The 26,722-nt window shown below is 47.8% G+C and overlaps 7 protein-coding genes and 1 non-coding gene across 12 annotated transcripts in view; 3 read left to right on the top strand and 5 right to left on the bottom strand.

Moving 5' to 3' along the window:
• Positions 1–178: 178 nt before the first annotated feature.
• LOC113214114 (THO complex subunit 6) lies at positions 179–2,018 on the bottom strand. The gene is made up of 6 exons (XM_026433383.2): positions 1,834–2,018; positions 1,381–1,608; positions 1,126–1,293; positions 797–959; positions 479–721; positions 179–400 (listed from the first exon to the last, which is right to left on the bottom strand). Exons 1-6 carry the CDS (start codon positions 1,935–1,937, stop codon positions 308–310), a joined length of 999 nt encoding a protein of 332 aa, XP_026289168.1. The 5' UTR covers positions 1,938–2,018; the 3' UTR covers positions 179–307.
• LOC113214115 (alpha-ketoglutarate-dependent dioxygenase alkB homolog 4) lies at positions 2,007–5,604 on the top strand. 2 transcript variants are annotated; one of them, XM_026433384.2, is made up of 5 exons: positions 2,014–2,239; positions 4,310–4,435; positions 4,516–4,608; positions 4,714–4,830; positions 4,928–5,604. In XM_026433384.2, exons 1-5 carry the CDS (start codon positions 2,141–2,143, stop codon positions 5,468–5,470), a joined length of 978 nt encoding a protein of 325 aa, XP_026289169.1. In that variant the 5' UTR covers positions 2,014–2,140; the 3' UTR covers positions 5,471–5,604. The 2 variants fall into 2 exon arrangements, with proteins under 2 accessions (XP_052125421.1, XP_026289169.1); XM_052269461.1 differs by lacking the exons at positions 4,310–4,435; positions 4,516–4,608; positions 4,714–4,830; positions 4,928–5,604 and adding an exon at positions 2,491–4,303 and having other exon boundaries at positions 2,007–2,239.
• A 93-nt stretch (positions 5,605–5,697) lies between these two features.
• On the bottom strand, positions 5,698–9,141 carry LOC113214116 (CD63 antigen). The gene is made up of 5 exons (XM_026433385.2): positions 8,956–9,141; positions 7,177–7,365; positions 6,873–7,043; positions 6,530–6,772; positions 5,698–5,953 (listed from the first exon to the last, which is right to left on the bottom strand). Exons 1-5 carry the CDS (start codon positions 9,031–9,033, stop codon positions 5,798–5,800), a joined length of 837 nt encoding a protein of 278 aa, XP_026289170.1. The 5' UTR covers positions 9,034–9,141; the 3' UTR covers positions 5,698–5,797.
• Trnaq-uug (transfer RNA glutamine (anticodon UUG)) lies at positions 6,146–6,217 on the bottom strand. The gene has a single exon. It is a non-coding gene; the product is annotated as a tRNA-Gln (tRNA).
• A 3,357-nt stretch (positions 9,142–12,498) lies between the features above and the next one.
• LOC113214119 (stomatin-like protein 2, mitochondrial) lies at positions 12,499–15,150 on the top strand. Its single transcript, XM_026433389.2, has 9 exons — positions 12,499–12,688; positions 12,994–13,116; positions 13,301–13,448; positions 13,537–13,657; positions 13,736–13,863; positions 13,940–14,095; positions 14,190–14,305; positions 14,411–14,539; positions 14,624–15,150. The coding sequence occupies exons 1-9, from the start codon at positions 12,641–12,643 to the stop codon at positions 14,783–14,785; spliced, it is 1,131 nt and encodes a 376-aa protein (XP_026289174.1). The 5' UTR covers positions 12,499–12,640; the 3' UTR covers positions 14,786–15,150.
• Positions 15,151–15,436: 286 nt separating this feature from the next.
• Positions 15,437–20,947, bottom strand: LOC113214117 (39S ribosomal protein L30, mitochondrial). Its single transcript, XM_026433387.2, has 5 exons — positions 20,720–20,947; positions 20,351–20,477; positions 19,447–20,277; positions 16,777–16,888; positions 15,437–15,796 (listed from the first exon to the last, which is right to left on the bottom strand). The coding sequence occupies exons 1-3, from the start codon at positions 20,899–20,901 to the stop codon at positions 19,981–19,983; spliced, it is 606 nt and encodes a 201-aa protein (XP_026289172.1). The 5' UTR covers positions 20,902–20,947; the 3' UTR covers positions 15,437–15,796; positions 16,777–16,888; positions 19,447–19,980.
• A 628-nt stretch (positions 20,948–21,575) lies between these two features.
• LOC113214125 (39S ribosomal protein L50, mitochondrial) lies at positions 21,576–22,966 on the bottom strand. The gene is made up of 5 exons (XM_026433400.2): positions 22,801–22,966; positions 22,385–22,473; positions 22,107–22,309; positions 21,920–22,039; positions 21,576–21,843 (listed from the first exon to the last, which is right to left on the bottom strand). The coding sequence occupies exons 1-5, from the start codon at positions 22,873–22,875 to the stop codon at positions 21,680–21,682; spliced, it is 651 nt and encodes a 216-aa protein (XP_026289185.1). The 5' UTR covers positions 22,876–22,966; the 3' UTR covers positions 21,576–21,679.
• A 41-nt stretch (positions 22,967–23,007) lies between these two features.
• The window catches only part of LOC113214123 (mediator of RNA polymerase II transcription subunit 13), a 32,648-nt gene continuing 28,933 nt past the window's right edge, over positions 23,008–26,722 (top strand). For all 4 annotated transcript variants that reach the window (XM_026433394.2, XM_026433396.2, XM_026433398.2 and 1 more), the window contains exon 1: positions 23,008–23,154. In XM_026433394.2, the coding sequence (XP_026289179.2) occupies positions 23,086–23,154 (69 nt within the window). In that variant the 5' untranslated portion in view covers positions 23,008–23,085. The remainder of the gene's footprint in view (positions 23,155–26,722) is intronic.

The following is a 26,722-nucleotide window of genomic DNA, read 5'->3' on the forward strand; positions in this document are numbered from 1 at the left end:
TTATGCCCGGCTATTTTGAAGCCGTCATTTCTACTTGTACCCGACGAAAAGCATAGCGAAAAGCCTTTCACAAGCGGAAAGCTTAGTTTTTCGATAAAAATAGAAAAATTCAAAGCTATTACTTAGAAACACAAGTTCAAAACGGGCACGCAAGAATAATAAAAAAAACACCTCAACATACTGTCTGAAAAAATTTATTGATTGCTATAACTTTCAGAAATAACAATCTATTGAAACGATGGGCATTGCGATAAATCAAAATGTTGGCACATGAAAAAACAAAACAATAACATGTATGTAACTACAATCATGCTGGTAATGCAAATGCAAGCTTCTGATCCAGGTAATTGAAGGTTGTACAAATGTCTATGTAGGGGCTAGAACCAGCGATTGAGAGAATCTGAAAATTAAAATTAAATTTATGATGGGGAAACAGTCACTAAATAATTTATGGGTTTAAATCAAAATTCTTTCTTACCCTTTGAGGAGTTTCTTGTAATTCAGCAGAATAAACTGTAGAGGCTGAAGTGGGAATTTGGCCATAAACTTGACCATTCAAACTAAACTGATAGAAGTGTGGACCAGCACCACCAGCAAATACACGGTCTTCATGAAATTTGGCAACATGAACACCTTTTAAATCCTTCATCGGAAATACAGTGGTCACTTCCATGGACCGAAGATGCCACACTGAAAGTCTAGGACCTCCCCCACACAGCAGCTAGAGAATGAAACCAAAATATGATAATAGAAGAGCTACAAACTTTAAATCTAAAATTGTTGAATAGTTACTTACCAGCCAATCATCACTTAATGCAGCAGCACCAACCCACTTGCCCAACTCAGGTCGGTTGAGTCTGGGATTTTCAAAGGGTTTAATTATGTTCGTGGCAGCAGTTTGCCTCATATCCCACAATCGGACAGTCCCATCTTCACTTGCAGATACAAGTTGGTTTTCACTAAAATAATTATAGATAACAAATTAAAGAATATTTAGGCTGTATATTAACAGAAGAAACACATCCTGTTCAGTGCCATCTGATTCAAAATACATGGGAATCGACGCTCCAGAATGAATATACATGCTCACTGGCACTGAATGTGTTCAAAAATTCATAGCAGTACCTTAAATTGATTGAATGGATAAATCCAGTGTGGCCCGATAGCGTTCTAATCAATTTACCACTTTCCAAATTAAAAATGTAAATATTGTTATCACCACACCCTGCACAGAGACGTTCATCAGCACTATTGTACTGTAGCGAATTTACATCTGTCTGCTCTGACCGTTCTCTAAAATAAAATGTGCATTATAAAAAACATAAAGAAAAAATAAACATGTTATACCAGGTAAAAAATTGTTAAAACAAATTAAATTACCTCTGTGCTGGTATCAATACTTTGAAGCGGGGCTTCTCTTTTTTTCCTCCGGTGACAGAGTCCCATGTCTGACCTTTAATTTCACCGATGCCACCAGCAATGAGAAATTTGGGAGTAGACGTTAAAGAGCAAATGTTGCCTCCTTCTAATGGACGAATATGGTGTGAGGGATGTTGTATTCCATTTGATGACTTTGACACTTCAGAAGGGTTTGTGACATTGTTCAAACTTTAAACAGAAAATAAATTGGAATCATTATCACAACTGTTTGAGGACCAAACGCTATCACAAATTTCAAAAAATGTGTTAAAAACGACAAGCTGTACGGAAATCCAAGCCGACGAGACAATATAAACTGATTTTGAAAAGTAAACAAGCCGGCATTTATCTGGCATAACCTTCCATTCCATACTTCAGATCGAATCAGACCATTAAAAGATTCCTCATACAAACCTGTAGACAGCGATATCCCCGTAAGTGTTGGAAGCGGCTAAGAAGTTTCCACACGGAGAAAAGACTTGCGAGAGTACAGTATTGTAATTAATACGGTCTACCATTTTTTTGATTGATGAACCGTTGATAAAGTATTTTTCAAAACAGGAGCGGAAACTACTGAGTACGTCTCACCGCCTTCTTGGCTAGCAGACGCCCGAGCGACATGCGACGTCGGCGACGGCGACGAGCAGAAACACAGAACAGAACCACGAAAACATAACCCTTTGCTTTTAATCGTGAATAATTTATTTTAATTTCTTTCGTCATGGACAAGCCCAGACCCTGTGGTTGTAAAGGAAAGCGAACCTGTTTATCTTGTGAAGGAGAATATGGTCTTCAGCATGATGACATTAGCGACATTCAGGTAAGGTTAAGATCAACTCGGAATAACATTTCCAATCCTATTGAAATATTTTTGGAGCTTTGCATTACATTATGTATACAACTCGCATCCCATTATGCTTTCACTTTCTTTGCCTTGGTAAGTTTTGATGAATGTCCATTATTTTACCTTCGCCATATTGATTGTCACCCCTGCCATCCTTCTGAATATGATGACTGATACGCATTACAATTCAGTGACAATTTTCTTTGTGCACTGTTCCTTTTACTTAGGACCGTGTTTCTTGGGTGAATACATGTGTACCTCCGTTTCCATCCCGTCGTCAGTCATACCAGTCTTGCCATGATAAAAGTCCTGAAGAGCGCATCAGTTATTGCACTGGTCCTCTGGAAACTCGGGCTGAATTTGACTTCTCTGATGACAGCTACTCAGAAAATAATTCTGATTCAAGAAATAATTCTTTATGTGGTAGGGCTGATACAGCCTCCTACAGAAGCTCTCCCAGAAATAATAACTCCCCTTTTAATATGAGAAAAGACATTGAGCAGAGTCACATGAAACAGAGAGACCACTTCCCCAAGAAAGTAAGTTCTCATTTTGGGAGTGAATTAGAAGCTGAAGTTGATTGTCCGAGGGATTTTCTTTCAACATCAAGCCAGCCCCAGCCATCCAGATATCATCTAAGACAGCCCAACAAACATGAAACTATGTCTAGTCGACATAGGAAATCATTTACCAAATCTCATATTGACGCATTGAGTGATAAAACTGATGCTTCAGAAGTAGAGACAAACTTCATTCAAAAGTTGCACAGAAGTCATAGACCCAAAACTGCCACTGGTCTTCAAACAGCTACAGCCCCTCACCCCAAGAGAAATATTGAAAGGGTTGGTCTTCACGTTTCTATTAATGACTGCGTCTGTATTGCTTCAAGTGCAGATTTAGGGACAGCTACTGATTCAAAAACCAACCTTACAAACAAAAATAAGAGGCATGTCTTTACCTGGGCCAGTAGGACACCAGCTGAGATAAATGAGTCAACTCCACAACCTCCTCCTCTGCACCAAGAATCTGGATCAGGAACACAGGTTGACACTCTCTCCTCAACACCTCAACCCCCAGGATGTAACTGTATTTGCCAACCACAATCACAACCACAGTCTGCTGCTGATTACTATCACATGATGCAAGGCCGCCAGGATGAGTTTGGAGGCAGAGATGGTCAGCAAGGGCCAGATGCGAGAGGAGGAAGGGATGGTGTAGGAGGTGCCGGTGCACCAGGATATGGACCAGGTGGTGTAGGTGCTGGCGGCTATGGTGCAGGAGGCGTTGGTGGGGCAGGCTATGGTGTTGGAGGTGTTGGTGCTGGTGGCTATAGTGCAGCAGGCTACGGCACAGGGGCCTATGGTACTGGAGGGTACGGCCCCGGAGGCTATGGCACTGGAGGCTATGGTGCTGGAGGCTACGGTGCTGGAGCTTATGGCCCGGGAGGCTATGATACTGCAGCTTATGGTTCTGGAGCTTACGGTGCTGGAGGCTACCATGCCGGGGCAACTGGGACTGGTAGCAACGTGCTTGGAGAAAATATGGCTGGTTCAAGCAAAGACAAGAAGGATGGAGTGTATTCAAGTAGATCTCGTAAAAGACGAAAAGGATCCCTCAGGGATTGGCAAGACCCTCATAAATTGTACCCAGACCCTTTGGCATGGGGTGGAGAGCGCCCTTTCAGATGGGAAGATAACTTACGAACAACTGAAACAAATGCTCTGATTGCGGTCCATCCCCAAAGGTGGATGCCTGTTGGAAAGCAACAATACAGCCACAACCAGGGTTACCCCTCATGGCCAGATGCTATTACAAATATGTTAATGCCATGGTCAAGTCCTATGTGTTATGACTTCCCTCAGTCTCGTCAGACTATGACTTGTTGTCCTGGTAGCCAGTTTGACTCCACACCTGCATGTTGTCCTGTTCCCCTTAGAAACTGTTATTGTGACAATAATGGTGTTAATGATTCCTCCCATCCTCGACAAACATGTGCATGCTGAAGTTTTTCTTTTTAACTTACAAATTAATCTCTAAACTTTCCAGAGGGAAAAGTCATACGTATTTTGCCCTTGGTGTCAAAAAGCATGGCCGGGATGGGACATGGACTTATATCGCCATCACCCAAATCATGAGGGACAGCCAATTGACTACTCAGGAATTTTCATTCAGGTAAGAAAGAAGTGTGATTTGGACATGTCTCACAACTCAAATGAAAAATATGAAATTTAAACATAAAACCATTTCTTTAGATGGACTGGCTTTCTGAAGAGGAGGAAATGAGCTTGATCAAGGGAATGGATGAGATGCCGTGGGATATATCTCAGAGTGGTCGTCGAAAACAGGTTTGTGTGATTCATCATGTTTTGTAGTATCATCTGACCAATCCTATTTTTCATTCTTCACTCAATTGAAAGACTTCTATACTATTGTAATTCTTCATGTTTCAGAATTTTGGACCTAAATGTAATTTTAAGAAGAGAAAGATGAAGCTGGGCGACTTCAATGGCTTCCCTGCCTTTTCTAAGTTTGTGCAAGACAAATTTAAAGAAGTTCCAATTTTGGAGGTGAATTAATGTGGATTTTTAATAGCTTAGAAGTTTTTATTTCACTAATCTCATTTTTATTTGGAATTCATCTGTTATGTTTGAATTTTGATTGCAGGGATATTTGACTATTGAGCAGTGTTCCCTTGAATATGATCCCTCAAAGGGTGCCTCTATAGATAAACATATTGATGATTGTTGGGTGTGGGGAGAAAGAATTATAACAGTGAACCTTCTTTCTGATTCAGTGTTGACTATGACACCATACAGAGGTGAAGAATGGCGTTATAATTTACCTCTTGTGTCAACTTATGATCGTGTACTGGATGATTGTGGTGTTGTGATGAACAATCAAATTAAGGCTATTGGTAAAGGCGAAAAGATAATGGATAATATTTCAGGACAAGATTGTACGCGTAGATCAGGACCTGCCGATGTTGTTGTTCGAATACCCATGCCCAGGAGGTCATTACTTGTAATATATGGTTCACCTAGGTATGATTGGGAACATCGTGTTCTTCGAGAAGATGTTCATGACAGAAGATTGTGTTTAGCGTATAGGGAATTCACTCCACCTTTTTTGCCTGGAGGAAAGCAATTTTCTGAAAGTGAAATTGTTTTGCAGACAGGAAATAATTTTTGGGACCATTTACAAACCTAGAATACAATCATCTATTAAATACATTGAAAATTATATGTAATGATGTAATATTTAAGTGTCTGCTGTGATTTTCTGTGGTTCTGTTCTGATTGTACTACATTATATTTTTGAGATAAACTTTATTTTTAACCGTGTATTTGTATAAATGATCTTGTTGTTTCCTTAAAATACTTCAGGCTTGATTTGTGAAGAATTAATTTACATCAAATTTAACTTTGAAAACAAACTAAAGTTTTTCATATTTTATTTTACTGTAATCAGACATAAAAGAATTGTTCAAGGAAGAACTTAATATAAATTAGCCTACTTTTGTATTACAAGCACTATTTAATAAGTAATCGTAATCGGAGGCATGGGCTTAGTTTCAAGTGGAGAGTATGAGTTAATAAGGTTGTTTCGCAGCTGAGTACGCCTCATCTCCCTCAGGGTCTTTTGTTGGCGGATAGAACGTCCGAGAGTGCAGGCAAAGAGGACACCAAGGAACTGTAATGAGAAGAAAATTACCAAATTACATTCATTATTATGCAGAGTATGCATGTGTCTGAAGTCTCCTCACGATTCTATCGGTAGGTCGGAGCGATAGATAGACCTTTACTCATCAAATGTGGGCGGGTAATTTCGGACCAACTCATCCCTTTCAATAAACGATCCCCGATGGATCAAAAAGTTCCCGATAGGTCCCACCGAGATTTGAACTCGGATCGCTGGATTCAAAGTCCAGAGTGCTAACCATTACACCATGGGACCGGATGGGAGGGGGGCGCGCACAGCGCCTTATGTAGCAGGCGCTGCCAAGGTCAGGCCGACACCGGCTACGCGCGCGGCCATGTTGCTGCGCTCACCGCCCCCCCCTCCCCCCTCCACTTTTCCATTCCCGACCGGCGAGCACCGGCCGCCGGCCGAAGCCGAGGGAGGTGGCGCGCTATTCGAATGTCGCCGCGGGGAGTGCTGGGTAGGCGGGAGACGCTAGGGCAGCTACTACGTGCTCCAACTCGATAACGACTACACGAGCCGCCTGTGGCTAGACCTGGCCCAGCGGTCGAGGTCCCTGTTCTGTACCTGGGTGAAGGCGGTGACCACGGCGGTGGACGCAATGAACGCCGAGCCCCGCAGAAGCAAAAGGCCCAACTGGTTGACACAGCCCTCCATGGGGACAGACTGGACGAGGTTTAAGGTGCACTCCTGGGTGTGGTTGCCGCTGTTCAGTTCGGGGAAGTCAAAGCAGCACGACATGGGGATGTTGGTCTCGTGGCCGCTGATATCCTTCCAGTTCTCCGGGGAGTCGTAGCCGCAGCAGCGAAGCTGGAACAGCGGAGAGATTTTGGAACACGCCTCCATAATGATTCTGTCTTTGGCGAAGCCCGGGCCACACGTTGAGAGAGAAATAAAAACGGCTTTTTACCCCGTTTTGCATGCGGTCGATCGCGTGCTTGGTGGCTGGGTCGCTGTCGTAGAGCTCCATAGCGTGGAAGATGTTCCTCGTGAGGATGTGGCGCAAGTCCTTCTGCATGAGGAAGGCGGAGATGGCGGCCCCCAGCTCCAGCAGCAGCAGCAGAGACAGCAGGAACGAGAACTAGACAAGGCGAAAGAAGACAAGTTTCCTTTAGATACTGCATGGTTGTTGGGTCGTTCTCGGTCGATCATACGTAGAATAGGGGACGACCCCTTTTATGAGATGCGGATGATGGCGGCGCAATGGTACTCACCAGCGTGACGAGAGCGGTGCTCTGGCGCATCGCCCCCCAGATGCCGAAGCAGGACACGACGATCACGGCGCCGCCGGCGATGCCCAGCAGGACGCCCGGGGACATGAATTGGCGCTCCAGGAGGGGCGTCAGCTCGGATAGGGGCCCGGCCACCATGATGGCCGTGAGCACCAGCAGCAGGCCGCTCAGCTGGAACCCATGGCAGGCGGGGTTGTGGCCAAACCATCGCACCATAATGCCCTGCTGCTCCTCTTCAAGAGGAGCTGAGTGTAAGAAATGATCTCTCTCCCTCTATCGGGAGCTAGCTGACGCCTCAATATGACTTGCGCATAATTTATCAGGTGGCTGACTCATACCGCACACTTTCGTACACGGCTCCTTGGGACCCCGTGCGAGTATGCAACCCGCCCGCACGCGTGCATGCGGTACAGTATAATCAATACGAAAGTGCGCGGCGTAAGTCAGTATCGTCTGCTGAAAACGTTCCATGGTCCGCGCGCCGCGTCACCCTGAACGGATGCAAGATGAATCATCTCGAACCCCTAACAACAGTGTTCGAAGCCGTGTATACTGTATACTTACTGAGCCCGTGTACACCACCGCCTGCAGGAAAAGGGGAGCGAGGCGGTGAGGGGGGGGGGCGACAGCTCATTCGCGATAAGGGCCGACACGACGCATATGGGGGCTTGTCGCATGGGATAGGAAGGATACAATGCAGCGACGCTTTTGTTGTGGACTTCCCCGCTCGCCTCCAGGGAGATGAGCAGATCTGGCTCGTGAGCTCAGCGCGTGTCGCTCGTCAGCCATTTCAAAGAAAGGCGCACACACAGCTGCAGATGCGAAAGCTGCGTATTTTGTTATTGGGCAGGGGTGGGCAGGGCGAGAAGTTTTCAATTTCCTTCCCCCATTACTGGCACTATCGGTTCTTAGCCGAAGATCTCATCGAATCGCCCGGTTTATCTCGAGGTTTTGGAGGGCCCGTGCCGCCGCCGGCTGGGCGCGAGGGGCTCGAGGTAGGCGGCCCAGGACACGCAGTGCACAAATGATATCGCGCGCCTCCCCGATAGTCGCAGCTGATAGCGAACGCCGGTCGGGGCTCTCGGCTCTCGCTCCCTGAAAGCGCTGCACCCGCGGCGGGGCGCGGCGCGCACTCGACGCATTTAAAGCTGCTGGCGAGCCCCACAAAAAAAGCTCCATCCGGCGAGGCGATGTGTCCGCAAAATATCGCATTCATCTTCATCCCCCCAAATGACTTAAATCGATTTAAAGGGAATCCGGTGGTGGCAAGGGGGGGGGGGGCACAAGTGAAGACATAATGCGCCGTGTCGCACCGACTCCGACACACACACACATGTCGCAGCTGTGTGTGGATTGCACCTCGTTGGGTGGGTGGGACAGGATATGTGTCTGGGACGGGGAGAGGCCAGTCAAAGGAGGCAGGGCGTGTCTCAAGACGTCGAACCGAATCGACGTAATTTTTAGTTGACAATACTTTTGATACGTACTTGTTCAACCCGACGCAGCGAAACAGCGATTTCAAAACACGAAGGAGGTAGAGGTAGATGTTATCATTGAAACGACACTTTTGATTGCACCGCTGAAGCGAACTCCCTTTTAGCAATTAGTTGACATTTTTCTTATCATCTGGCCTCACCCCTTACCCCTTCCCGGGGCGTGGGTCGACCTTCCGAACATTAGCACTCGGAGGGGACAGGTGTCAAAGGAAAACTGCCCTGTCCGGTTCGGTTCGGGCGCGGCCCGCGCGGCAGAGATACCCACCGCGAAGAGGAAGTTGAAGGCCACGAGCAGGTACTTGATGCACCGCATCCCGATGCCCAGGTCGTCGGCGACCGTCATGTTGAGGGAGGAGAGGAAGGAGACGACGGCGCTGGCCCAACAACACTAGCACCTCACACCGCACTACACACCGCTCGAGTGCCGTCGGCGGGCGGGGGCGCGCGCGCGGCACAGCCTGCTGGTACTTATTTTATCACTTTTTTCGCGCGGCGCGGGCGCCTCGCTGCTGGCCTGGCCGGCTCACTTGCCCGACGCTGATGAGGACCGAAGCCGCCGGGGGCTTGCTGATAATGGGTACACAAGGTACACAACGACGCGCGAGGCACACCCGGCGCGCGGGCGCAAGAGGCCAGCGCGGCGGCGGCGCGGCGACGCCCTTTGTCGGCGTTCAGGGGCGGCCGTTATGGAGGCGGGGGGAGGGGGGGGGGGAGGTGACCTACTGCAAGGAGTACGGGGACGGGGCGAGGACGGCGCCCTTTACCGAAGGGCCACACCGAGGAGAGACACAACTGCAGCGTAGGAGTGGCCTCAACCCCAGCGCGCGGCCTCATCGCCGCAGGTCTTATTGCTCCGCCATTGTCCTGCTCGACTCCGACACTTGCAGCAGCGCGCCGCAGTCGTGTCGTGTTTGGGGAGTGGGCGGCACATCTACCCATGTTTGTTCACGTTCGCGGGTTATACCACCACGGGGACGCTTATTCGCATACAAAATGTTTGTCTGTGTCAGAGAGGCCGTAGGCAGGCCTGGCCGCCGCCGCCGCAGACGGGCCGCCGTCACGTACATTGTGAGGAACGTCGCGACAGGAGAGTGGCGTGAAGGGTAGGGGGGGGGGGGGGGGACCACGGGGCGCCTCGCTAATCACCACGGGGCGGCGTCGCGGCGGCGCTCGGGACATGAGCCCGAACCACTGTAGGCCCAAGCAGTGTCCGACATGAGCCAAGCTAGATGGAGCCAGAACCAAATCTAACGAGTCAGACTCGGAACTAGGCTCATATCGGGTATTGGTCGGGCCTGCAGTGGTTCGATCTCAACTCCAGGCGGGCTCATGTCCGCAGCCCGCACCGCGCCGCTCCCCGCCGCTCCCCGCCGCGCGGATGGACGTCGTCGGACTCCTGAGGCGGCGGCTCGCCGCGGCCAAACCTCCGGGGAAGTTATTCGACCAGACTAATTTGATTGTTCACATCTCGGCGACGTGTTGCCGCTGCCGCGCGCGCGGAGGCTCGATGGGCTGCCTAAGCCGCCGGCGCGAACCAGAGTGTTGACATCTTGCACGAGGCAGACGGCGGCGGCGGGACTGATGAGTTAGGCTCCGGCGGACAAAACAAGGCTTTCTTTCGGAATTTCTTTCTTTACGCTTGGACTCTTAAAATCACACAACATTCATTCTTTCGGCATACACACTGAAGATGAAAACTATATTCTTTTTATAGTGGAGTATCTACATCCAGTATATATAAGGTATTCTGCAAATCATTAGCACGCGATGCCACTTTGCACACGGCAAGATATGACCAAAATAAAGGATTTGACCCGCTGAGGCATCAAAAATTTCCCATAGGGAAGATTTTATAAGCCTTCAAAATTACCATTGCGCCTTACGGGAGGTCCGGGTAGGCAACCCACCGCACACGCCCCGGTTTTCCGCGCTTCCAAGGCCCTTGAACGGCCATAACTCAGCCAAAAATGCAAATATTTGAACAAACTTTGTTAGTTCGTGTAGTGCAGGCTTCAAGGAACATTTCTAGTTGCCGCACGATGTTGTTGGTCGCTCAGTTTAGACGGGAGGGGCGCGCAAAGTCGAACTTTCGGGAAAATTGACAAGACACCTTTCAAGGGTCTGGAACCGGCCCTGGAAGTGCACCAAGGTGCCAACCAGCGCATGATCGGAAGCAGAAAAGTGCGAGGAACACGCTCATGTAGTCGTTTCGAAAGTTTCAGCTGCAGAAATGCCTGTAAAACGGATGCAAAGTCAGAAAAGTAGACGGCCGCTTAGGGGCGCCTTTAGCCACCCGCCAGAGCCAGGCCTCACACTGGTAGGCCGTTCCGAAGTGGCGAAAGTGTTGCTAACTTGAGTAAGAAGTTTGCCATTGCATGACTGGTCATAAATTAAGTTACCATAAAAAATTTGGGCCCGATGGGATAAGATTTAGGGGTGGTACTCGGTGTTCAAAATGTTCGAACATTGCTCGTTCTTTACCTCCCCTTACTTTATACATTGTAAGGTACAAAGAACGAGTCTTGTCCTTGGTGTGGTATAATTTAGAAAAATGTGTTCCCCTTCTAACGTCAACTTAATTTGATGTTTTCTGGGCTCCTTGTTTTGCTTGATCGACACACATGCTCCACGTTTTCTTCATCCTGGTATTTACAAAGAACAGTTTCGAAATCTGCATAACTTACAAACGTAGCACCATTAGAGATTGCCATTTCCAATTCGGCTAGTTACGCCCATAGTCAGACCACACAAACAGGCGGCGACAGGCAAGTGTAGTCAACACCGGCAGTTCTGGTTTTTCTCAGGGAGCTCTCAGATCGCCCTCCTGCAGTTTTGGGCCACCCATGAGCGTCGACATAAGGTCTCAGAGTTACAGCTTCAGCTTTAGTTATAGCTAGGTACTCGACCAATGAGTGTGTTAATAATTTAATTCTGATTATGTAAATAAATCTGTAATTTATTTCAGTGTTCAACCTTGAAATTCTGATAATAAAAGTCGCTTATCCTCAAAGAAAACGTTAACTATCGATCAGTACAACCGTGGAATTACAGTTCCATTCGTTTTTCACTCCATTCATTTCTCAGGTACAATTTTGCCAAGGGAAGTCCTTCCCTCTTTGCTCTTTGCTGCAAATAACACATAAACGATTTAAATCACACAATTGTGTGCGGATAGTGGACCCAGGCCTGCTTATTCGGAGATAAGCGTTTTGTAGGGGGAAAGGTAGGGTGGGGGGTAGTTTACCTCCTTCTACAGGGTATTTCAGTGGAGCGCTACCCGGAACTAAGAAGAACAACAGCCCCCACCACCGCTCTCTGTATCCGCTTTTGTTCTTCTTAGTTCCGGGCAGCGCTCCATTGAAGAAATACCCTATTGTTTATCGGGGCGATTAGGTATTCGCAGACACCGAATAGTCACACAAGATGATCAACATATCAATTCAACATAAATTTGAGACAAAGAAGCACACTCACTGAAATTAAATCCAGCTACTTTAGATATCATGGAACTGGTATATTGAATAACTGCAAAAGTATAAGGTATGTCAAGAAAAAATGAGAATAAGTGTTTGAAACTTGATTTGACAGTTGCGTACGCCCGCTCTTTACGTCCGGAACACAACTCCAGGTTAACCAACAAGCTGGAAATAATAACTTTACCCACCAAGTATGACATACCGACATTTATCTGTGAGAAACCTAGGTCAGCTGAACTAAGACTTTCGAAAAATAAAATATCTCATGCGAATCAGTAAGTTTCCTATGAATAAACCAAAGCAAATAGGGAAGCTCGAAACAAGCAGTTGGGCAAACCATCCAGAAAGAAAATATCCTTGTAGCCCAGCCACCACGCGAATTTCAAGTCCACCCCGGCCTTAATTTTTTTTGTGGACTGTTGACTTTTAATCCGTGTCAAATTTTCTTGACTATCGGTTTCAGCATCATTGAAAATGTTGTCGCGTGTGGTCACACGTACAAGGACGGTAAATGCTTTAAAGGTAAAATATTTCAAAAGTCAAGTGACGTAACTTTCGTATAGGTTACCATGCATTGATGAAACTGAATTTCATTAAAGTAATTTACAGTATAGCACTATTCTTTGTTTAAATTTTTTTTCGAAGAATTTTTGCTTGAAATTGACTAGCTATGCTTGTTATTCCCTCCATGATTGTACGTGGCTCCTGATCATTAACATCTTCAACTTCCATTATTCTAGTCAGATTCTGGTTAAACCTATTGAGAGTGATACTGTCTCTTGGTATTTAAAGAAACCCACAAAAAACGCGTGTTTTTTTTCTTGCAGAGTGGGTGCCCAGATCTTGAAAGACTAGGTGTTGCACGCAATAGATTAATATTACACCAGCCCTCAAGAGCTGCGTCATCTACGCCCTTTAACACTGTCATAATGTTTGTGCCCCAGCAAGAGGTGAGTGTTCAGTAGTTTTAACACATTGTGTGCTAAGGTGGTAAACAGTTTTCAAACATGGTGTGTTACACTCTTCATATTAAATCCTATTTCATTATTATTTCATTCAATTGCTTGTTGAAGTGGAAAGCTATCGACATAAACCAAATTGTGAAATTATTCTCTCTGTTTTTTTTTTCTGTAGGCATGGATTGTTGAAAGAATGGGCAAATTTAGTCGCATTTTAAAGCCAGGGCTTAATGTTCTCATCCCAATTGTAGATAAAGTAAAATATGTGCAGAGCCTTAAAGAAATAACTATTGATATTCCAAAGCAAAGTGCTATTACTAAAGGTACGTTAATTTTAAGCTATCTTTGAAACAGCTTATCAGCTGTTCTTTTTTTAAGAAATTAAATCAATCGTTTACATTTTCCTGACAGATAATGTTAATCTATCCATTGATGGTGTTCTCTATTTGAAAATAATGGATCCTTACAAAACAAGTTACGGCATTGAAGATCCTGAATTTGCTGTCAGTCAACTTGCACAGACCACAATGAGGTGAAAATCTAATAAATCTCACAAAAGTAATATTTTTTCATATCTTTACCTCTCAATTTTCTTGAACTTAAATTTTAGAGCAGAACTCGGTAAAATGAGCTTGGAGCAAATTTTTCAAGAAAGAGAATCATTAAATGTAACTATAGTGGAGGCCATAAACAAGGCCAGTGAACCCTGGGGTATATCTTGCTTGAGATATGAAATCCGTAAGTTCTTTCCTTTTCAATTGTTTTATTCTGTTGAATTTTTCAGTTTTGTTAATTGATGAAATTTCTACCTCAGGTGATATTGCTCTACCTTCCCGCATCACAGAAGCTATGCAAATGCAAGTGGAGGCCGAAAGAAAAAAGCGAGCTGCCATACTTGAGTCAGAAGGCCAGAGAGAGGCTGAAATTAATGTCGCAGAGGGTCGAAAGAGAGCCAGAATCCTTGCTTCAGGTTGTTATTTTTTTAAACTGTTGAGGCACTTTAAAATGAGTGTGTCAAAATATGTTGATTACTGTAATTAATTACTCTCTGAATCTTATTCCAGAGGCTGACAAGCTGGAGCAAGTAAACAGGGCACTGGGTGAAGCTGAGGCTCTGCTAGCAATAGCCAAAGCACGGGCTACTGGACTCAATTCAGTTGCAGATTCTCTTGGGAAATCAGTAAGTTTTTTATAATGGAAATTTTAATCAAAATCTTTAAAAAAATGTTGTTTTATAAGCATACTGCATTTGAATATAAATTAATAATGATCTTTTATTTTTCAGCATGGTAAAAATGCTGCATCATTTGTTGTTGCTGAGCAATATGTTACTGCCTTTGAGAAATTAGCACGAACGAATAATACTCTGATATTGCCAAGTAATGCTGGTGACATCTCTAATGCTGTTGGTCAAGTAAGTTAAATTTTTCCTTTTTTTTCTTGGTCACCTTATCCGACTGTCTTGAATTTGCTCTAACAAGTCTGTTATTTTTTTCAGGCCATGTCTATCTACAGTACAATTACCAGAAATCAAAGTAAAACAGCTGGAGAAAGAACTTCTCAGTTACCTTTCAAAGGTTCAGATTTAGAAGAATATTTTAGTGATCCAGATGAAACAGAAAAATGTGATCCCAATTCTCCAAGTTCATCCTCCAGATAGATAAGCATAATTCATATTCATATTCTTTTAATTTTATTGTCTGTGTAAGTTGCTTGTTGTAAAAACCATGGTTTGAACTGACTTCCTCTTGATAGTGTTGATCTCATCTACGCCTCATATGGGTTAGTGACATGAACTGTAATAGTATTCAATAAGTCGTAATTGCCCAATGTATAATTTACAGAGGTGTGAAATTAATTTACCTAGCGTCAAAACATCTATAATCCAATTCCACCCCATTTCTCAGTAATAAAATTTTGTGTGGAGGAAGCTCTTTGCATTCTTGAGGAAGAAGCTTAGAAAATCAACATTCTGTTTTAATTGCATTGTTTCAGTTTTAGTCAATAAAGGGTTGAACACTTCTATCTCCTTCCTTAAGTTATACCTTATTTGCAAAATATTGCCTGCTTTTCTATCTCTAGATGCTTAGTTGCCGGTCTACCAGACCACACATATACCAACTGGGCAAACCGAAAACTATGTCTCTATGTGACATCCGGAACCACGGGTGTGGATAAAAGTTTTTGGTCCATTGAAAGTTGAAGGACATCGTGGTAGCAAGTGCGCCGGGAGCACTTTATATTGGGCAAACACTTTTTTGGTAAGAGTTTGAACCAACATTGTGTAAGGCACTGAAATAGGACAAACAAGTAATTTTTCTATTTGTTTTATTTTGTTCCACTGTAGATTGTAAAAATTTCTTACTTAATCAAAAGCCAAAAATATTTTTAAAAAACAACAAAAAAACTCTCTTATCACATGTGTAAATGTACAACCAATGACTTGTGTCATGTGCTCCTCAAGCAACATATAAGTGGGTAGTTCTTAGCACCTCCATGGCAACATATGAAATTAAGGATGGAAGGGTGGTCTTCATAGTAGTGCAGATGGCAGAATTTTATGCTGAGCCTCCAAACAGTCTGAGGGCGAGGACTGGCAATGTTGACAGAAGAAGAAGAGGGAATGATGGGTTCATGAGACCAGCACCGTTGTCAGGTACGCCGTCTCCATCTGAAACAAACAACACAAGAGGGATTACAAGTAAATAAAGTGTATTTCTGCTGAAGTTTGCAAGGAGGGGGGGGGGGGGTGATTCCCTGCTTTCAACCCGACTAGCTGCGGTGAGCACCGGTGGAGAGCAAAGAGCCACTCGCTCGCGTAGTGCGTGATCGCGACAGTTGTTGTCTGCTCATTTCCATCATTCCATCGTCGTTTTGTTTCGCTCTGTCAACGACGCCGACCATCAAACAGAGCTCGGGCCCGCCCGCCGCCAGGGTCCTTTATCAGTGAACAAACGCATCGTGATCGTACGGGCCCCATTAGCTCTTATGGCGCGTTCGCCGCCCCGTTCGCTAATCACTCCAGTTCGTACGATTGTTCCTTGTGCTATTCTCTGAATTTGGTCCCAAGAACCAGAGGAGTCGTCTGATTCAGAAGAGCGTTCAAGAGGGACTCTCCCATACCTCCCGCATAGCTCCGTACTTGTTGCGCTCATGGGGCAAGTACAGGAGAGCCCCTCTTGAACGCTTTCCTGAATCAGACGGCAGCAGCAGCTAGCGCCCGAGGAGAGGTAGGAGAGGCACCCGCGCCACGGTCACTAGCTTGCCACCGCCGCTATGAGAAAAAGAGGCCAAAGCCCCCGGCCCGGGCCCCGCCGTCGCGGTCCTGGCGGGGTCCTGGCCGGCGAGTGCGTGTCGTCGTGGGAGGTGTGGGGGATTGCTCACAAACAGCTTAGCTCTCGGTAGAGAGAGACAGACAGAGAGAGGGGTTGGGGGTGGGGGGGGGCACCCGTGCCTCTAAATCGAGCAGAGTGGTGACACTGAGAGGCAATGCTGAAAGTTCATGCGAGAGTCATTGAGGAAAAGGTGCGAAGGGAATGCCCAGTGCGAAATACGGCTGTCAAAACGATATCAGCAGAATGTCGTCGAATTCTGCCCACATTTCCGTCGTCGTTTCGTTTTTGATATCGCACTTCTCGCGGGGGGTCTCACCTTTGTCATTGGGGTCGTCGTCGTCGTCGCCGTCACCGTCCCGGTCGATGGCCTGGATGAAGACGACGTTGAGGGCGAGCAGGGCGAGCAGGAGGGCGAGCCACGGCCTCATCTGCGACAGAGGGCGAGAGAGATGGAGCTCAGGTAACCGCGGTGCCCGTGATTGTAGAACAAGTGCAAGTGGTTCATGGTGGTGTTGCTGGTGGTACTTCACTTAAACTGAACCATCCGCCGAAAAATCAGGGAAAAAAACCACGAAAAAAACGAGAAAAAATTAGAGAAAGTCAGAGAAAAACAAAAAGAAACTTGAAAAATCGGTGTGCGCTTGAATGTTATAGTGAAGCACCCCTCGTGTGGCTCAGAGACAATACTTTTCACACATGATTGATATTGATGATGAGGCGGTTGTTGAGCCTGGCCCGCGATGTATTTGGGGCCGGGCCAAGCGCCACGCTGCGCCCTGCGCCAGGGACGTGGCGCACCACCGACACAGGCCAGAGTGATCGTTCATGCAAGGGCTGTTTGTTTTGTTTGTCTTTTTTCCCCACCTCGTCCTCACTTTTCGCGGCGCGCGGGGGTTCGTCCCCAAATGATGCCCGGCGCAATCGTCTATTTCGGGGCGCGACCGCGGTGCGACACCCCTTTTTCACGTGATCCGGGCCCACGAGCCCTGCGGTGGCAGCGGTGGTGCGGTGTCTGGGGGTGCGGCCCAGCCGGGCGGCGAGCCAGGCGTCGCCGCACCGGGGGGCGCGGGGAGGAGGGCGTCGTCTCGCCGCGGAGGGGTGAGAGGAGGGGTCATACACTCAAACGGCACGACTATTGGGTCGTTCCCATACCTTTAGGGGGCTACAAATATGATGGGGTCCCGAAAGGAACAGGGCCATCATCCATATGGACCACATGATTATTTTGTACCCCAGGGTAAAAAAATATATTTTGGGGTCCTACGGGACTGCATGATGGCCCTGATCCTCTTTTGGACCGTCGTATTTGCATCCCCTGCCCCTAAAAGTTACGAAGTGTGGGGCGAAGCGCTTAAGTGAAGAGTGGAGTACTGATTCGCTATGGCGCGAAAAGCCTGCCGAGAGGCTCCTTAATTTAGAGAGGGCAGGGCATACACCCTACACCTCCACGACTGCTGAAGAGAGATGCGACATCGCGATAACTTCCGCGTGCAGGCCGCACTGCAGGCCGGGCCGGGCCGACAACAAGGGGGGCTTTGAGTGGGACGCCCGTCAGAGGTCGGGGTCAGAGTTCAAACACCTACCACACACACGCGCGCGCGCACACACACACACACGCACACACACACATGCATGCATGCAGGAGTTATTTCAACTTTATCGATGCACGAATAATGGTGTCCATAGAGGGGTGGCAGCATAATGTACACCGAGTATGCCTCCTCCCGACCCCCCCCCCCTCAATCTCTCTCTCTCTCCCTCCCTCTCGCTCTCTGATGGGCATACCGACACACAATTAAAAGCAGCCCGACCATTATAGCTGCCCGAGCCGGGCCGTGCTCTGCTCGCGCTCGTATAAAACAAGATCAAGGCGCTCGCTCGCCACAGGTCGGCCGGGGCGAGAGGTTCTCTACATCGTTTGGCCCAGAGCTCTGTGCCGGGGGCGAGCGGGCCGGGGTGTGTCAGCGCCTTCAACTTGCAGCCCTCCGTCTCCGTCGCGCGCGCGTTCTAGCTGCCCCGCACGGCTGTGTCGGCTGGTGCTACCGGAGCCCTTAGCGCCTGCCACCGTCGGGTAGGCAAGCCCGCGACGCTCCGGCGCGCAACGGGCTCGCCCGCTGCCCGGGCGCCTCGGTCAAGGTGGGAGGCGGCGGCGCGGCGCAGGAGCCCTGCTCCCGGTGCATGGGCCAGTCTCTTGTTCTCCTTGTTCCACTCGTCAGTCTCACTCTGCCGACGGTTAGAGATTGAAGAACTGCGCCGTCTGAGCAGCAGAGATCTGCATCTCACTCGCACATGTCGCTTTGCGTGCGCTCCCGCGACTGGTGGACCGACCGGCGCCGACTTCCGCCGGGTGGGAGAGCGTGCTTCTTGGAGGGATGGGCATGAACGGCGTCAAGCCCACATGGGGTTCAAGAGCGGGATGATTGTTTGTTACGGCGGAAAGGTTGCACCACATCACACGCCTGCCCTCGCTCGCCTCTCTCCCACTCCCCCATACACCTGTACCCACCCGGTCCTTGGCACTGTTCTCAGGGTGGTGCAGGCAGGTGCGCCGAACGAGCCATGGAGCACAGCGTCATACCGCCCTCGAGCTACTATTTTGGCTCCGAGAGAGAAATATACACTCAAAAGCGTTTCACTGATTATGGGGGGCACTCTTTTGGCTGCTAGAACGAGTGAGCACACCAACACCAATTACACCTCATACACTTTCATAACGATAACAAGTCGGCGAAAAGCCACAAGAACAGAGGTGTGTCAAAGCTAAGGCAGATCAAAATGGCATCACAAGTCAAGATGACTAGATTTTGATTTATGACGTCACCCTGAAAGATCTATCCTTTTGAAGGAGTCGTAATACCGCCGTTAGAGGGAAGTCCCCTCAAAAATTGCTCTCAAAACTAAAACGAACACTGCTAAAATGATATACTCAAATATGAAGTATTTGAAATAGAAAAATGACTGCGCCTAGCAGTATAAGTAAACCCACCTTGACTAGATTGTGATGCTCAGCTCAGCGGTGGGACTGTGTAATGCTGAGGATCCCCACGCGTACTGACCGGGACGCGGAGTCGTCCCTCCCTCCCTGGTCTCGAGGGTCCCCCCCCCCTTCCCCCCGCTATTTCCCCCCCAAGTGTTGTCTGTCTCCGTCCCGCTCGCGAGTGTGGATGGGACGGGGTCCACCCTGGTCCGGCACAAAACTAAAATAAATCGACCAGACCCGGCGGGACAATGAGCACAATGCTGCGCCGCCGAGAGGGACAAGGCACATGGCGAGGCGTGGGTGGGAGCCCTCTCAGACATCTCTCTCGCTCTCACTCAGGGGCCATCTCTAGGAATCAGCCGTATCATTCCCCGTTAATGGATTCCCTTGCCTGAGCACTTCAGTTTTGTTTTTTTAGTGAAATAAATGAATAATACAAAAGGGGATAAGATAAGCTGACTTGATATTATTGCAATGATTTTTGTAAATGTTTATTAACATATTAAAGTAACATTCTTTCATAATTTGTAACAAAATAGTCTAAAGTATCCACCCTTGAACCCATTTCTGACGTGAATTATCGCCTAGAGTTCTCCCATCTAATCTCAGTGGGTCCTTTAGGAAATCTTCTTGGCCTTTAACTCTTTTAGGGTCTGGTTTCACTGCATCTGACACAATCATTTGGCCATCACCTGTAAGTAGTGTTCTTTCTATATCCTCTTCAGTGGGTTCTCCATTGGGAAAAGAGATAGGCGTAATTTTCACCAAATGTTTCACTTTCCATAGATCTTCACAGATGTTCTGATGATTCTTTAAAATGACAACATGATATTTTTCCTGGAGGAAGAGAGAAATTAAGAGTTTCATTTGAAATAATTTATCCATCAGACGGACTAATAAACACACTTACGTCGGAATCCAGTCCAAGTCGGGTCAGAACTTCCTTATCCCACCATGGCTGTCCCTTCATGGGTTTGACTCTCTCTACCATAAACAGCTTTGACGGAACAATTGGTGGATCTTTGTAATTGGGATCCCTGCAAAAAGAACATCAGTATTAAATGAACATTAGTAACGCCCACAAACGCCACAGACCGCAAAATGATAGAGTGCACCACAACAAACAGAACATTCAGTTGGGACATTTTGTCTTTCTGTGTGTACAAACGCACCCAGAAGAAAAGGAAACAGCCAAGTAGTCAAAATGAGGCTGCTAACGACTGTCAAAACTTATCACAAACAACACTATACTTATTTAGGAAGAGGTTAGGGAACTTACCGAGGGTAGTACTTCAGTTTTCCTGTTTGAAGCTTGTAGGCGTCAGGATACATTTCTGGCTGATTGGTAAGGAACTCATATTCATGGGGCCTTTTATGTTTACGATAACTCCTATTGCGCACCGATTGGGTAAAAATTAAATTAAGTCTTTGAGAAAGTAAAGCCCTGCACACGGTCGCCATGTTTAATGTTGTCTGTCTGCTAGAGGCTCGACCAGGTCAAACAACGTGACAACGTTCACATGAAGCAAGAACGAGAGACTCGCAGAATATAGCCCAAGTAATCTAGTAAATCTTGTTGTGCACTAATCACTAAGGAAACTCTAGCGTTTTCTGATACGTGGAGGGTTTGGAGAAGGTGTTACATTATGTTGGTCGTACTGGTAGAAGTTTTCTTGTGCAACCGCTAGGTACCCAGGTAGCAAAGCGGCAAGTTTGGATGGTGACGGGAAGGTTGAGGAGAAACTAAGAGAGAAAAAAGCCAGAGAAGTGGACAAGGAGCAGGAGCATCAAAGTGTGCTGCTAAATGAAACTCTGCAGCTTCAAAAATAATTTATCTGTTAATTTTCGTTTCTGAAGTTTAGTAAATTGGAATTGTCCCAGTCCCAGGATAGGAACACATGTCCAGTTGTCGAATTCCATTAATTTCAGTGCGATTTCTGCCTTTTTTTCCCTGATGCTTTCTGTGTAACTTTTCAGCACTTCCAAAACAAACAATGATCTACAAGATCAGAATTCAGAATGGTGGATCTTTTCTATGACCAGAATTTTGTTTCTCTTGACCTCCAGGTTGAATATGCCCCTTCTGCCTGAATACTTAATTTGCTACAAAGAGAAGGAAAAAAATGAGACAGATATTTGATTATGGACTAAACTTGTTTTTATTTTCCCAAACCAGATAATACAGTAAACAGCAACCACATATTATTTGCACACACTAAACACTCCAGAGGTACACATTCTAGTAGTACCTATATTCCCATTTAGTATACCCTAAAGCCTTTTCTCTCCAATCTTTGGTCCAATTTTGTGCTTCAGTTGATTTGAATTTTTTCTTTGCCCTTAAATCGGTTACTATAGTAGGATCTTTAGGGAAAGCACTTATTCCGCCAAATATTGGGTCCTCTGTAAAAAACAAACATTTCATCAGTAAACAAGCGCATCACAAATGCCTGATAACACAGTAAAACAAAAACCAGACCTGGATCAAACCGCTTCGGATTTAGTTGAATATGTAAATTGGGTGGCAAATCTTTATTTTTTAAGTGCTCCAGAGGAGTTAATGTATCAACTGGGGTTTTATAAAACTCCAAAATGTCATCTGAAACATAAAAAGTTACATGAAGACAAAAAGACTCAAGTAAGGGTTTTATAGGAAAGGTACTGACCTATTGTGTTCATTCGATGGAGTTGGGAATTGGGAACACTATGCTGGAATGCTTCATAACATTCTGCCAATATTTGGAATTTTACAAGAGGTTCTTTGATGTCAGACTTTGAGGATAGACCTTTAGCATATTTAAAGGTGATTGATTCAAACTGTTCCTCAACATTCTCAGGAGGCTGATAGGCTTTCAATGGACGAAGATATCTGAAAGACGACATTTTAAAATTAAGATGTAAAGGTAATATAAGTAACCATTGTTAACAGTACTTGGAGACCAACCCTCTGCTTTCCAATTTTTGTTGGGTATGATATATTTGAGGTCCAGGTTTCTTCTGCGGTGGTCTGTCTTTAGGTGGACGAGACGTATACTGTTGGGAAACAAAACAAAAAAGAAGGTAAAATAAAGAAATGCAATAACCAATATAAATATATAAAAAAACAATATGAAAATAACGTAAATTTTCTTACAAGGAGAAAGGACAATAAAAGGTAAATTTAAATGCCTTAACACCATACAAATTTAGGGGTTAAGTTTACCAAGGGGAGAGAAATCGTGTTTTCACAGAAGGCTACGACTACGGTGCAAGCATGTTTCTCAGGAATCATTCAGTTTTGAGGACGAGACACAGTACAATTTTTGTATCATAATAGGAAAAATACTTTCATATACAACTTACGAGACGAATATCACATACCTTTGCGACATTTCCGACGTTTAGGACGGAAAATATCTCTCGAAGGAGCGGTTCTCGTTTCACTAACGCCGCCATGACAGTTTTCTACAGCTTCACGTGACCCACAGCAGCCAATCACCGCCGAGGACTCTCCTGCGCTTGTTGTCGTATCCGCCATTTTACAGTCGCCATTGAAAGGTGAAATTCGTCCTTTATGGTCCCGAAATACGGCGGGTTTCGTGTGGATATTGTTACTTAAATTGTGTGGTTAGTGGTTAAAAACATTTTTAAGAAAATGGCGAAGCCATGACACATCCCAATCATCAAACAAACGGAGCTAGTTTGGAGGATTGCCACACAAATTTCTTTGCTCTGGTAAGTTGATTTCAATCATCTATAGGCCTAAGAATCTAAGTCAAATTTTTACCATCAAATTTCTGTCAACATATTAATTTTTGCGCACAAACTCCCCTACTTATACTTTCCTTCAACTGGACTTGTTATGGTATTTTCGTTTAAACACGATCGTCTCTTGTATTTATACCGTGAGAAACTTTCATCTGCCAAAGTGTCACGCCTTGGGTATCCCGGTTTGTAAAGACTTCTGGAGCAATGCCCCAAGTCTTCATGATATGCCATGAAGCCTATGTCAGCTGTGAAGCCGCTTTCGGACTGATCGTGCTGTTCATTTTTTAGGCTACGCCTGAAGACTAGTGTTTCTCATAGACATAACCCTGTTGTTTAAGCTTCAAGTGGAAATGGTGTCAGGCTGAGCCTAGAAAGGTCATCTGCCTCAGCTTGGACCCAATGTTAGCTGTTTGGAGAATCCTAACCTTATCACTTAATTCAAATTTATTTTCTGATCTGAATTGCAGTAAATATCTATTATTTACTCCACAAGTTTCAGTTATTCCAAACTTAAGCTACACAACATGAAGTGGAAAGTTTCAAATTTCTACAATCTTTACATTTATACTATGAAGTTGGGTTAATAATATCAAAGTTTAAGATATTTTCTCCTCAAGAATGTGATCTTTTGCGATATTGTGTGTGTCTATGATTTATTTACACTAGACAGGACACCGAACTAGATTGCGACGGTTGTTTTCTTCCTTGTATGTTATGTGTGTGTTTCATTTACATGAAGCTTTACTAACTGTATTTCTAATCATCAACTTATCATCTCGGCATCATCAGATGTCTACTGCTTGAGTTATGGTATTGGAAGTCCATTTACCCAAGAAACGTTTTGCTTTACTTTGAAAATTTTTACAAGTTTGCCATACATTTAAATTTATTTTAAATGTAAACCTTAACAAGAGGACTGTTATGGACTGCATCATTTTTATTATCCTGACACATTAAATTCATGCCATCAGTTTCATTGATTTTAGTCCTGGTTTGTGTCAACGGCCAGGAACCTAAGTGGTGTTAGTTACTGCTGACAGCTTACTTTTTTGCTCTCGTCAGAACCATGTTGGCATAGGACGACCTTCTATATGTTGCTGCAACATTGTTTGGTCCAATCTATACTGAAGGCCATTGTTTTGTTTTACCTTGGCTGTCACATCATCAGTTTAATTCCTGAACCTGGAGTGTTTCAACTGCTTCTGCCTACGTCTTTTACAATAAGAATGTCTATCGGTTTTTTCACCTTGTCCCAAGGTAGAACCCTCCCCTCCCCATACATTGTGGTGTTGACGGTGGGGTTGTCATCCGTGTTTTGACTTTCTAGAGTCTGACAAGGGCCCCTGGCCTGACACCGCGGGGGTGTGTGACTCAATACGTGCTGCGCTCTGTGGCGATGTGCCGCGGCTCGCTCGGCTCCTGCTCCAGCCAGGGAGGCGTCCGAAACGAGCCGAGACGGAGGCCGCGTCCCTCTCTTCCCCTCCCCCACCTCTTCGCCCTCCTTTGGGTTCGGGGCTGCGTCCGAATGGGAGGGAGGCGGGAGACGAAGAATGCACTTCAGCCGGTCGGGTCTAGCCGCACCGATCCCGCTCCGACCGACGGGCGACGGCGGCGGCTGCCGCTGCCGCTGCTGCAGCAGGAGGAGCAGGAGCTCCGCGCCGCCGCCGCCGCGGGCCGGCTCGAGCCCTGGCCGAACCCATGCCCGGCTGCGCTGGCTGCCTGCTTGTCCGTCTGGCTGGCCCGGCCCCCGGCCGGCGGCGCGCCGCGTTGCCACGTCTCTGTTCGCATGTCGCATTCTGTGCTACGCTCGGCCTGGGCCGAGTGCTAGCGCCCCGGTGGCCAGACCGGCCTGCCCCCGCGGCAGCCCCTCCGGGGGCCTCTGTAGCAAGAGAGAGAGGGAGAGAGCGGTGGAAGAAATGGTTCGGCGCGGGCCGGGCCGTGGGGCCGAGCGCGGGGCCGGCGGGGCGAAACCTTGGGCCGCGCTGCTCCTCTCGTCCCCTCCCTCTCCCGCCCACCCCCTTGTCCGGGAACCCCTTGGCCGAGGGGTCGGCGGCCGGCTGGAGAGGTCTTGGAGAGCGCGCGCTGCCGACCGGTGTGATTAGCGCAACAATTCAACAGGTGACGTCATTGAAATGGGAATGAAGGGAAAGGAAGGCGGGGGAGGATGGGCGGGGGCGGCGACATGTATCGCGTCAAGCCGAACGAGACGGGCGAGCGATTGACAACCACCTGTGGGGAAGGCTCCTAATCGCAGCTTCCACCCGCTTGGCCGGCGGCGGCCTCGAGGACCTGTCCCGGGTCAGCGGCGCGGCCAGGGGGCTCCCCGTCGTCGAGGGGTGGTCGTTGTGGCCGGGCGCGTGGTGGCGGTGCACGGGCCGGTGCAGCGTTGCCTCGTGTACTCTCTATGCCTCGCTTAAAGCCCCCCCGGTTTTTTCCGTCGCCAGCCTATCACATTCAAGGTTGAGATGGAACGGACTATGTTGTCGCGCCGCACCAGTTCGGATGTCCGCCCGCCCGCCCCGCCCCGCTGCCGTGAGATGGTAACCTTGGCGGCGCCGCGCACTACAGCGCACCTGGATGCAGCCCGGCCTGGCCGCGCGCTCGGTCGGGTCCGGGACTCCCGCCCTCGCCGACTTCGACGAAATGGCTTTATTCTCCCGGGCAATGTCTCTCTCCCACTGCTATAGTCGGTATGACCCGCTCCTGCCGCAAGTGCCGGCGCTTCGCAGGCGTTTGTCGCGCCATTTCAACGCCGTGTTACGGGTGGGGAATTAAGAATGGGTGACCTTCCTGAGCCCGAGCTGTCAGTCAGGCGGCGGCGCCTCGCGTCGTGGTTTGTTTTGGTTCCGCCCCGCCACTGCCGCCGCCGCCCGCCACCGCCAGTGTCGCGTGGCGGAAGTGGGTCACTCGGCGCATCCGTCATATTAGCAGTGACCCAGTTGAGGGACAGGGGCCGCGCGGCCGTTCGGGTGCGGCGGTCACCAGAGCGCTGGGCGGCTTGGAGACGGAACGGTGGTGGTGGCTGCACAGGGGGAGGCGTCCCCGCGGGGTCCGCGGGCAGCCACTGCCCCGCCCTCCATCACCCCCGCAACGTCACAGGACGCCGGTGCTGGTCGGCGGGCAAGTGCGTGCTCGTGGCCCGCGGGGAGCCCCCGACCTGTGTACTACTATACTACTGCACCTCCGCGTACACCGCGCAATCAGCAGCGCAGCAGCGCCTGCCCCGGCGCGGCGGCGGCCTCAGCCCAGTGTAAACACGGGAGATTGCCATCGCGCGGCATGTGTGGCGGCAGGACGCGAGAGGGGCCTAGGTCCGCCCCGCCCCGCCCCGCCCCGCACCTCAGGACGCTAAGGCCGCGGCGTGCCGTACGTAGCGGGAGCGGGGCGGGGCGCGGAGCCGGCAACGCCGCCACTGCTACCCGTGTGTGTTGTCGTAGTCTTGCCGCCCCGCCCGGGCCGGAGCTGCACTCGGAGCCTCTGATCACTGATGACTTGATCGCTCACCATGATGATGACCCGCTGCCCAACGCAGCGC

Source organism: Frankliniella occidentalis, unplaced genomic scaffold (genome assembly GCF_000697945.3).
Source record: "Frankliniella occidentalis isolate FOCC.00 unplaced genomic scaffold, Focc_3.1 Scaffold93, whole genome shotgun sequence".
In the NCBI taxonomy this organism is placed as follows: Eukaryota; Metazoa; Arthropoda; class Insecta; order Thysanoptera; family Thripidae; genus Frankliniella; species Frankliniella occidentalis.